This window comes from Pinus tabuliformis, chromosome 2_2 (assembly GCF_031772625.1).
Source record: "Pinus tabuliformis cultivar Carrire ecotype Pingquan chromosome 2_2, CPIR1, whole genome shotgun sequence".
Taxonomy (NCBI): domain Eukaryota; kingdom Viridiplantae; phylum Streptophyta; class Pinopsida; order Pinales; family Pinaceae; genus Pinus; species Pinus tabuliformis.
The window spans coordinates 465259914-465272013 of NC_142300.1; the positions used below are offsets into that span (position 1 = coordinate 465259914).

General features: G+C 41.0%; 1 protein-coding gene across 1 annotated transcript; it reads right to left on the minus strand.

Annotated features, from left to right (window-relative positions):
- Positions 1-306: 306 nt before the first annotated feature.
- Positions 307-3099, minus strand: LOC149193323 (laccase-12-like). Its single transcript, XM_089406573.1, has 6 exons — positions 2770-3099; positions 2439-2590; positions 2082-2326; positions 1841-1969; positions 792-1736; positions 307-686 (listed from the first exon to the last, which is right to left on the minus strand). Exons 1-6 carry the CDS (start codon positions 2890-2892, stop codon positions 556-558), a joined length of 1725 nt encoding a protein of 574 aa, XP_089262699.1. The 5' UTR covers positions 2893-3099; the 3' UTR covers positions 307-555.
- Positions 3100-12100: the final 9001 nt, after the last annotated feature.

The window sequence follows — 12100 nt, forward strand, 5'->3', positions numbered from 1 at the left end:
GATTCCATGTCAACGAAAAGATAAAATTTAAATATTCATTTTCATTTTGTTTTTATACTTAACTAATTTAAAATTAAATTAAATCTACCATTCTAATAAATCAACGTCTTAATGCATCATATCTTGAAGTGGAATAAATGGAATACTTATACTTACGTTCCGTGGTGTAGGTACTAAAATATGCCACATTCGTTGCTACGTCTGTCCGATTAACCAAATTTAGCTATGTTTTCTTTTCTGGTTATAAAGAATTTATATTAAATTTAATCGAAACAGCATGCGTGTCTTCAAGTAATAATCACTATGGAAAGAAAATACTTTGATTTAAAATTATTCTGAAATTATTGCAAACTCCAATCGTATTCGCAGGACTTATCACAACGTAGTCTGCTGCCGAATCAGTAAAAGAATTCTAATGAACGTTGACTAATAAACGATGACCAAACAATTGGGATCAAAATCCTTATAATGGACGAAACAAACAATTGGGATCAAAATCCTTATAATGGACGAAACAAATGAACCAGAAAATCATCGGTATCCCGGCAATAGAACTTAGCACAGAGGAAGATCTCTAGGAGGCGCCTCGAGACTCAAAAGTTCGTCAGGTCCATTGTTTACCACAAAAACCGTGGCCAATCCCCATGTTATGTGCACATCCAAGTGGCAGTGCATCAGCCAAGCTCCTGCAATAGACGTTCACGATTACTAATATGCACATAGCATTCAGGACACTTCAGAATCAGAGACAACAGAAAAGGAAAGTAGAATACTATGAAACAAATGCTCACCAGGATTGTCAGCAACGAATCTTATTGCAGCCCAGCCATTGACCGGAACGTTCACGGTGTTGCGCATGGGAGGATCAACCAGGTTGAATTTCTGAGGATCTGCTTGTGAATTATAATTGCCAAAGCCTGCTCCCACGATGTAAAAGTCATAACCATGGAGATGGATAGGATGGCTTTCACCGGCAAATATATTCGTTCCCTGAAGAATTACTTGCACCGTTGTGTTATACTGAAGGACTTTCACTCTGGTGTCTTTCACTGGGGACCAGAGGGCTCTGCTTATGTTCTGAGCAGTATAATCGAACTGAACGGGAGGGTTATCGGGGAAGTCCGTCGTGAATACTCCTTTCTTGCCAAGTTGTTGTGCTTGAAGGATTGAAAACGACGTTGGCAGCACAAATGATATGTTATTCATACTTGCTGCAAATCTTGATCCATTGGGACCTCCACAAGACTGTCCTGGACAGTTGATCAATCCTAGACCGACAGTGTAGAATAAATTTTCATCCACGGTCTGAGGAACGAAGGCTGGATGGTCTTGTGAGGCCAAGCTTCTGAGACGATCAGCGAAGCTGGTCACAGTCTGCGTGTCGTTATAAAATGGAAGATTAGGCATGACTGGAGTCGATGTGGTAGAGCCTCCCTCGTATTCTAAAATGGCCGTGGTAGTCGTGTTATCGAAGGGAACTCCTTGTCCACTGGAATATGCACGAGCAGCCATGTAGTATCTGCCTATACCCTGATCGGCAGTGAGAAGTACGTCTGTAGTTTGCCCCGGACCGAGCATAATAACATTGGTCCGCAGAGGCTTGGTATACGAAGCATCCACAGCCACAACGGTCATTGTGTGGCTAGCTACCGAGAAGAATAGGTCAGTATTCATTGCAGCATTGATGATGCGTAGAAAATTGGTTTCCCCAGCCTTCACCGAGGCAAGAAAGGTGTCTGCATCCATTATTTGCCATTAGCCGATCATTTTCCAACACTAAATTCGCAAATAGCCGAGAGATTTTCAATCTAGTAGATGCTTAATTGAACGAGAAGCGTACCTGAAGTGGAACATGGGTATAGGGCTCCTGGTTGTCCATTGATAGTAAAAGCATCTGAAACGTTTGGGGCAGCTCCTGTTCTCGTAGCTTCGTTCACAACGTCGATAGGATTCCTATTCCACCATTCTCCTGTGAATGCAAACGGGGTTTAAATATTTCCATTCCATTAGGACTTGAAAGTGAATCAAGCAACAGACAAAACTGTTCAAAGAACATAGAAAATATGATAGTTGTAACGTACCTAGAACAATAGGAATCTCGCGATCGGGCCAGGTAAATGGATAATTGGTTCCCGGCCTTGGATAGATGATCAAGGCTCCATAGACACTAGCCCGAAGCCATGAACTGTGTGCATGCCACCAGAGGGTACCCTCTTGACCAGAGATGGTGAATCTATATGTGTAACTCGCTCCTGGGCGAATGGGGCATTGGGTTACAAATTCAGGCCCATCAGCCCACCCTGTGCGGAATTGGCGAATTCCATGCCTGCATGCATCCAAAAACAATAAGCACTACTAAAATAATGTTTACTTTGAGATTTATCAAGATTCAATTGCTTTAATATCAATCAACTGATTCAGCAGAATTCGAGACGCACCAGTGAATAGTAGCATTATATTGCGCTTTGTTGTACACTTTGACTATAAGGGTGTCTCCGTTAGTAACATGGAGCGTTGGACCTGGGAACTGTCCGTTCACAGTGATTATATTATGCGTTCCACAAAGCTTCTTGACAGTCGTAGAATGAAGCTGAATTTTCAAAGAAAGCAGGTTAGTATTAGGTTAATAATATGATATGAATCATGACATTGAAGGCATGTTAATCAATTACTAAACCAAAAAGAGATTACAATACTTAAAATAAATGGTAAGGACAAAACTTTGCAATTAATAGAGAAAGCAAAGATATTGAAGTTACGAGAACGTACAACGAATGTGTGTCTCTGTATCATAGCCGAGGCCATGGCTGTCAAGAAGGTCAGACATACGACCATCTGAACAAATTTGGCGGCAAACGGTCGTGCGAAAACATGTTGAGTAAACGCCTCCATGGCAGATAGATTTTGCTATGTAACTCTATCCAATACCAGAATATGGTGTGAGCTCTATATATCCTAGTATGTGCAAGAGCACAATTTCAGTGCAAAGCTACTAATCCCTTATGCTGCACCTTTTCGGCTTTGAGCTTCAAACTGCACAAAACACCAATCCCGACTGATCGACAGAAGACAAATAAACAACATAGAAGACATGGATTACAAAAGAACCGTGATGAAGTATTTATAAATGTAAATTATGAAGTGACAATTCGTCTCTGTCTAATCCAGGTTGAAGGGGTAAAAGGTTGTTGAAGTTCGGCTCAGTCTAATCTATGTTGATGTGGTAAAAGGTCGTTGAAGTTAGGCATTGAATTCGAGTGAGATGAGTATACGTGTATCCCACTCAGCAGGAAGGTAAAGAGAGGCAGTTGAACGGCACCAAGACAGCTGGCTCCTCGCTCACCTAACGTCTGCGCCCCTAGCAAAAAGTATTAGGTCCTGCTGTCGTGTCGAGTCAAACACCACACAATTGTTCTATCCAGCGAATCAGCACCATTAACCATCTGATGCCGCGGCGTCCAGGAAAGACTTATTCAATCCTGCTCTGTTGTCGAGTCAATCGTCACATAGTTATTGATTTCAGCACCGTTAACTAAATGTCATTGGCTGTCATGCATGTCAAAGATTCTTCCTTTTCAGACCCAGCACACATTATTCGGAAAGGTAACGACGAAACTTCCAAATCAGTAAAAAATTTAATAATTCTGTGCTTACGCAATTTAACAATCATTCCGCCTAGAGGTGACGATGAAACTGAAAGTTCCGAGTTGAACGATAGAGACGATCTATTGGTTCGTCGGCGCTTACGCAATATAACCATTGATCTCGGTACTTTACAGATCTTGCGTCGGCGTGGAGGCTGGCTTTTGACTTTGATGTGGAACGCGGGAGAGTTGTAACTTGCTGTTCCTTCCCAGATAACACGCTTTCAGTCATTGCGTCGTGAAACACGACAGTTGCAAAAGTCGATCCTCCAACCCACCTACAAGATATCAATTTACATTTCTTCATTTCAGAACAATAAAGTCATATTTGAAAATCTTTACGCTGATCTTTACATTAAAATTTTATTTTAATCAAAAGTCATTACTGACGATCTTATTTTCTACTTCAAATTTTGTATTTTAACAAAAAGCCTTCGGCGATCATCTCATTTATCCACTTTAAAAATTGTATTTTAATCCAAAAAATCAACGACATCTTATTTTTCTGTTTAAAATATTTAAAATATATTAAAATAACACAGGTTGAACACAAATTTTTTTTTTGAAGCCGCCGCTCATTTTTTTAATATTCCTTCTCTAGGAAGACATGATGACATGAGGAAAGATGTAGATAAATATTAATATGGAGGGAAGATGAAGTTCACATGGTGAAATAAATCTTAGGATATAAACCTCGCATTCATAGAAATAAATCTTAAGATATAAACCTCGGCGAGGAATATATAAATAGGCTTTCGTATTAGTTTGAAATTTATAGGTTTTAAAACTAATGATCCCCACGCCTTTATGTCTTCGAATGCATAAACACATTTTATGCTTTCTAGTCCGTCATTCCTCAATAATTAGTATCAACATAGGATTCCCTTTGTCCATCACATTCTGTACATTAAACAAATATGGAGCAAAGTATATGACTCAATACTGGTTAAATGGATGTCATAATAAAAGTCACAATGTGTAATAGACATAAAGTTGAATAAGATACCTATAACTGATTTATCTTGTCCAATAGAGGTAGATGAATGTAGAGCGATACAGAGGTATCGCTGCAAGAAACAAGGATGTGGATGTGGAAGGCGTGAGGAATCAAGAGGTGAGGGGTTGGGGGAATGGGAAGGAATTGCTAAAGTATAGGGTTATGTGTGGAACACGATTGTGTTATCAAAATATGGTGAGTTTTTGGTGTGATCAGATGCCCCCATAGAAGCATCGAGGAGATAGAGATAGCCATAAATGAGGAGGTAGAGATAGCCATAAATGAGTTCTTTTGACCTTTCTCGCTCCTTTTCTTCTTCTTCTTCACAATCTATGTAGAATAATTTCTTCTCAGCACACTTATGACCTTTAGTGAATTTGTTATCACAAATGTAACAAAACCCTGTTGCTCTTTTTTCTTCCAATTTTTGTGGTGTCAACCTTATAGGCTGTGGAAGACTAGGGGCAACAATGCTTTCGTCTTTATAGTTGTGAGTGGTATGCTTCCTGGTTGCCATAATTTTGCTTTCTATTTTTCTTGCTAACCTGAATGCCTTTTCTAATGAATCAGGTTCCCAAAGGCGAATATCATGTTGGATATTATCCTTTAAAGACCCTATTAACACATCAATCCTATGCTCCTCTGGAATATCTTTTACCCTTATGTTCAATTTTTGGAACTCCTCAATGTGCTCCATTATTGAACCCTTTTGTTTGAGACTTATCAATTGGCTAAAAAAAGTGTTGCTTTTTGTATCCTCATAATGTGCTATCAATTCTTCCGTAAAAATTGCCCAAGTGATGAATTGTTTACTAGAGCAAAGCCATTGATACCATACAAACTTATTTGGTTCCAAATATAAAGTTGCCATACGTGCCTTTTGTGTGTTTTGCACATTATTGAGATCGAAGAACTGTTCCATCTGTAATATCCATGTGGCGGGATCCTTGCCATCAAACTTCCTCATATCAATTTTTGGAATATGGTGAGTCTTCAATCCAACATTAGAGTCTATGATATCATGATTAACATTTCTTTTTTTCGCATCATGAGTTTCTTTTACTATCTTTTCACCATTAGTAAGTATTTCTTGTAGAAAATTTGTCAAATATGTCTTCATATCTGTCATGCCTGTCTTCAAGTTTGTGTTCAAATCTATCTTCAATTCTTCCATGTCTATCTTCAAATCTGTCTTCCAATCATCCATCTTAGCTTCCACGCCCTTTATCTTAGATTCCATGGCATTTATCTTAGCTTCTGTTAGCTTTTGTGAGCGTGAGATTTGTTGCACTTGTTCTTGTAATTTTGATATATCATGTAGCATTTCTTCCTCTTCTTCATGAGTCATGCCAGAGCTTTCAGGTTCCTTACTAGGTGTTTGCATTTTCTTTCCTCGGGGCATCAGCTACCGATAATAATTCCTTCAAAATAATTTTCAAACCAATCTTAAGCAAAAATTTAAGAAAATCTACACACCTTTTTTCACTTTGTAGGAGCTCGATATTACCTTTGATGTATCTCTGTACTTTTCGATCATCTAGTTCTGAATTTGTGACCTGTAGTAGCCCTCTGTGTCCTCTTTCCAATGCCACAAGTTTGACCCAAATTGGATTCTCCACGAAAGAGTTATGCCAAATCTCCCACAGTGACTTGATTATAGACTAGTTCAGTAGAGCGAACTTGTACGACGTGGCACGCGTCACTGTTTCGACCTATGGATCTGAAAAATGCATACAAGAAACTAGAGTCTGTCCTCTCTCTGTACCTTCTTATGAAATTTCAATCTGATCCCCAGAGAGAGAGTTATGACGATTTTCCCCAGGTCACCTGTTTGGAATGTAATTCAGGAGTCTGCAAAAAGACCAACTTCCTTAGATCATATCTCTGTAAATATAGTGCGAAAAGCTCTGAAATTCAGACCTGAGGTTCAGCGCGATTTCTTCTCAAATGGGTTTTTTTTGCAACTTCTGAAACGTCGCAGAAAAAGGTTATAGCGAAAATTCCACGATGACCTGTTTGGAGCAGCAAAACCCTAGAATCCAAAGCTCTGATACCAAATGTTATGAAACTAGCTCAAGAAAAGATAGAAAAGATAGATCAACGCCTTAGAATTCAGCCTCTTCGAGGGGGCAACCTCCTTTACATTACATAAATGAACAATTCTTGGATGATTCAAATGACAAAACCTCCCTTCTATATATAGGAGTCTAAGGAGTCACAATATAATCCAGCCGACCTAACAATAATAATATAAAGCCACAAAAATAACAATAGAGGGATTCTATGGGGCACAGTAATAACAATATGGGGGCAATAGGGGCACAACAATATTAATAAGGGGTATAACCAAAATAGTAATGGGGTAATCACTAGTATTATAGGGACCCAACAGTCTATTTTTAGACATATGGATCATGGTCTATGAGTTGCAGGATGCTATTTGTGGATGATTGGTCATGTTGGTAAAAATAGATGGACTTGTATTTTTAGACATATGGGTGGTTTCTATTTTTAGACTGCCAGGCTAAAAATAGAACAGTCGAATATTATTAGCTCATAATAATATTTGGACTATAAACATTACCTTATCCTCTTGGAGCATTTCAGTTTGAGCTACAGATGTGACACATGCAGCTGTCAGAAAGAAATACGCTTTTCTTGTGGGTCAGTTGAGCTATTGCATGCAGGACTTCAGTTAGAACTCATGTGGTTGATTTTGGTGGAGTTGATTGTGGAATTGATGGAGTTGTGTTCAGTTTGACTTGGTTAAACTAGTTGTATTTAGTCTAACTACAAATACACTAGTGATGAGTGATGTGAATTAATTGCTAAATTAATTCACTAATTATTAACTCATAAAGCAACTAAAGAATACATCAGTTAACTCAATGCATGGACAGTTCAATGGAGACAGGTGTTAGAGGTTGAGATTGCTATAAGTTGTGACTATAGTTGTGCATGAGATCTTGCACAATCAGTGGGATTGAGTAATGCCAATGAGGATTGCATGGTGCAGCCAAGGAAATACAAGTTTGCTTCAGCCATTCATCATTATTCTCTTGCAGGATTGCGCAGTAGAGGCAGGAAAACAGTGGAGGAGATTTGAGGCATCAGACCTGAGCTAGTTTGTGTGTAATAGGTGGAGATAGTACTGAGTACCTATGAGGAGTATTGTACAATGTATTGTTACATGCTCTCAATCAATATAATATACAGATAGTGTGGGGTTTTCAGCTGTATGCTTTCCCCGGGTTACATACTGTGTTAATGTGTGCATGCAATTGATGTTTCATTGATTTTAATGTTGCTAAATTGATGATCAACGTAGAGGAGGTTATGTATTCCGCAATAGTGTATAATTGGGATAATCTCTGTGAATAAGTGTCATATTATTCAAAATTTCTACATGGTATCAGAGCAGTTGATCATCAGATCTATTATTCATAAAGTGTTTACATTTTATTTCTTCAGGCAGAGTTTGTAATCGGGCCAGGTATCCTCTGGATTCATCCTTCCTTTGGAAGGTGAGATATCCAGTAAAAGCCCATACAGCCAATCTCTGTACGAGAAAGACTTTGTTCTCATGAATTTTAGATCAGAGGCGGTTGAGTTTTGAGCTGGTGGAATTCGAATTTGCAACAGTGTTTTCTTAGTGTCAACGTTGTAATGTCTTTCAACGGATTGTGATTGGAATATGCTCTTGAGTGCAACTCGAACTACATTGCATGGAAGGACAGGATGGAGGCAGTGTTAGATGATAATGGGCTGAAGGAGTTCATAGAGGCTAAGTTCCCAAAGCCTACTGATACTGCGCAAGTTGATGCTTGGCAAAAGAAGACAGCAAAGTGTTGAAGGATTTTGTTGGAGGGCGTGAAGGATCACATTGTTTCTAGCCTGCATGGAAAGGCTTCTCCATACTTGATGTGGAAAGCGTTGACAGATCTATTCCAAAGCAAGAGCGATCAAAGGAATCTAGTGCTCAAGGATAAACTCAGAAACATTAAGTGCGAGAAGGGAGACAGTATGCCCAAGTATCTCACGAAGTTCACTTAGTGCAGGGATGAGCTGGGAAGTGTGGGGGTGACTGTTGATGATGAGGACTTGGTGAGCTTGGCTCTCCTTGGTCTTCCGAAGAGTTGGAATTCCTATCAGGACTCTGTCAATGGTCGAGAGAAATTTCCAGGATGGGAGAGACTTTGGTCAGATCTTGTGCAGGAGGAGATCAGGCAAAATACCAGGGACGGATCTTCATCAAAGGCACCTGATGAAGAAAATTGTGCTTTGGCTGCCAAATCAAAGAAAGGGAAGAATAGGAAAGCTTCTCATTCCAATGCAAAAGGCAAGAAGCAGGATATGTCCAAGGTGAAGTGCTTTCACTGTCACCAACACAGACAATATGCCACAAATTGTCCACAGAAGAAGAAGAATAAGCAAGCTGCTAGATCTATAGCAAGGGAGGCCTTAGCCTCATATTTTGAGCTTGATTTTTCATTGATCGCATGCTTGGTATCAAGTGTGATGGGATCGGTATGGTTCTTGGACAGTGGTGCATCTTTTCACATGATAGGAGATCGAGATTTCTTTTCTGATCTGGAGGAGAAAGATCTTGGAGTGCACATCGATATGGGCGATGATGGTAGATACAGTGCGATCGGTATTAGTACCATTTCCTTTGAGAGGGAGTCTGGTAAACCCTTCGTATTGAAGGAAGTGATGCATGTTCCAGGATTGAAGAAGAATCTTATCTCTGTGGCAATGTTATAAGAAAAGGGATATGATGTTGTTTTCAGTGAGGGAAAGGCTTTCCTGCACAGTAAGACAACTGGAGAAACTCGGAAGATAGGGGTTCGAGTCAAGAACCTTTATCAGTTGCATGTAGATGGCTGCGCAACAATGGCATGCAAGGCAGAAGGATTGGTGAGCCGGGATGATGGTGAGCTGTGGCACAGGAGATTGGGTCACCTTCACCATGGAGCCTTGAAGATATTACAGCAGATCACTACTGGGCTTCCTAAAGGAACTCTTGCGCAGTCAGATCAGTGCAAGGGGCGTACTTTGGGAAAGTTTATGAAAACCACCTTTCACGAGAAAGATAGTCGCACCACGACGATCCTTGAGAGAATTCACACAGACGTGTGTGGACCTTTCTCAGTAGCTTCGACAGCAAAGCACAGGTACTATGTGATCTTTGTTGATGATTTCTCTCGGAAGTGCTGGATCTTCTTCATGCAGAAGAAGAGCGAGACATACTCAAAGTTCTGTGAGTTCAAAGCACTGGTCAAGAAGGAGTCAAGGAAGAAGGTGAAGGATCTTAGGAGCAACAATGGTGGTTAATACATCTCTGGCGAGTTCAAGTACTTCTGCAGCATAGAAGGGATTCGAAGAGAGCTCATAGCTCCCCATAACCCACAACGGAACGGGGTTGCTGAGCGGAAGAACATAATGATCGTGGGTGCTGCACAGGCAATGTTGCATGATCAGGGCCTACCCCTTCACTTGTGGGCGGAAGCATGCAATACTGCAATATATGTGCAGAACGATTATCCTCACAGGATACTTGGCATGAGTACACCCGAGGAGGCTTATTCTGGTAAGAGGCCTGATATTTCTCATTTGAGGATTTTTTGGTACTAATGTTTACATGCATGTGACAAAGGATGCCAGGAAGAAGCTGGAGCCGACCACAGAGGTTGGGATATTTGTGGGGTACACTGATACGCCCCACAACTATCGTGTGTATTTTCCAGACAGTGGCAAGACCGTTATGTGACAGGATATAAAATTTCAAGAGGAGAAAGCCATGAAGTGTTCACTTGAGAGGGAGCCACACGTGCATGTAGATGAGGAGCTATTAGTTCCTAAGGATGAGCTTCAGGACGTGGATCAGCCACAGGACAAAGTTCATGGAGTGGAAGAGACCACTCATGCAGCGCCAACCATCGGAGGGCGAAAGCACTTGATAGAAGCTGAGCGACTGGCTCAAGATGCAGAGAAGGTTGTAGGACCACCTACAGCTCAACGTAGACAGAGACAGTCACCTGATCAGTACACTAGATACATGGCTCTTGTGAGAAAATGTGTTGTGACTGAACCATCCTCTTTCGAGGAAGCTGTGGAGGATCCCGCATGGGTAGATTCCATGGTGGAAGAGTATGATTCGATTGTCAGAAACAGTGCATGGGAGATTGTCCCAAGACCGGAAGGGAAATCAGTGGTGGGTTTGAGATGGATCTACAAAGTTAAGTAGACAGCTGACGGGAGTGTGGAGAAGTACAAGGCAAGATTTGTTGCCCGAGGATTTTCACAGATAGAGGGGATCAATTATGAGGAGACCTTTGCACATGTCGCAAGGTATTCTTCCATGCGGACGATTCTTGCTCTCTCAGCGCAGATGGGGTGGCACATTCATCAGATGGATATGAAGACTACGTTCCTCAATAGAGTCATTGAGGAGGAAGTGTACATAGAGCAGCTTGAAGGTTTCGAGATCTTCAGCAGCGAATCGCATGTGTGCGGGCTCAAGAGAGCGTTGTATGGGTTGAAACAAGCACCACTTGCTTGGTACACACGGATAGACAGTTATTTCACCAGACTTGGATTCTCTAAGAGCGAGGCGGATCCTAACCTATACCAGATTGTGGTGGAGGGTAAGTTGCTTATCATTGTACTTTATGTAGATGATTTGATTCTAATAGGTGATGAGCTATTGATACTTTCATGTAAGGATGATCTTGCTAAGGAGTTTGAGATGAAGGACTTGGGCCTCCTTCATTATTTCCCGGGATTGGAAATCTGGCAGTGCAGTGATGGACTATTTGTTTCTCAGGGTAAGTATGCTCGGGAGATACTGGAGAAGTTCAACATGCATGGCTGTAAGCTTGTTGATACTCCTCTTCCTGGAGGACGGAGGAAGGAAGATGCTACTTCAGCGGAAGTAGTGGATTCCACTGTTTATAGACAGTTGGTGGGTTCGCTTATGTATCTGGTCAATACACGACCCGATATATGTTAAGCTGTTAACCAGCTTTCACAAGCTATGGTTAAGCCAACCAAGCTCTTCTGGAAGGCAGGCAAGCATGTATTGCATTATCTCAAAGTCACATCGGGATATGGATTGTGGTACAGACAGGAGGATAAGGTGAAGCTCTGTGGCTTCACGGATGTAGATTGGGCAGGAAGCCCAATGGACAGAAAGAGCACATCTGTAGGGGTCTTTAGTATCGGGTCGACAGCCGTTTCTTGGTACAACAGGAAGTAGAGATTCGTGGCACTCAGTTCAACAAAGGCCAAGTATATGGCAGCACGTTTGGTTGCATGTGAGGCTATATGGATGAGGAAGATCCTGGTTGGGTTGTTCGGTTCATACTTGGAGCCTACTGTGATTTACTGTGATAACCAGAGTTGCATTAGTCTCTCGGCTAATCCAGTATTTCATGATAGATCTAAGCACATTGACATC

Coding starts and splice junctions, on each gene's coding strand:
- LOC149193323 (XM_089406573.1), bottom strand. CDS start 2,892: ATGGAGGCGTTTACTCAACATGTTTTCGCACGACCGTTTGCCGCCAAA. Junction 2,327..2,438: donor TATAATGCTACTATTCACTG/GTGCGTCTCGAA, acceptor GGATGCATGCAG/GCATGGAATTCGCCAATTCC. Junction 1,970..2,081: donor CGAGATTCCTATTGTTCTAG/GTACGTTACAAC, acceptor TTGCATTCACAG/GAGAATGGTGGAATAGGAAT.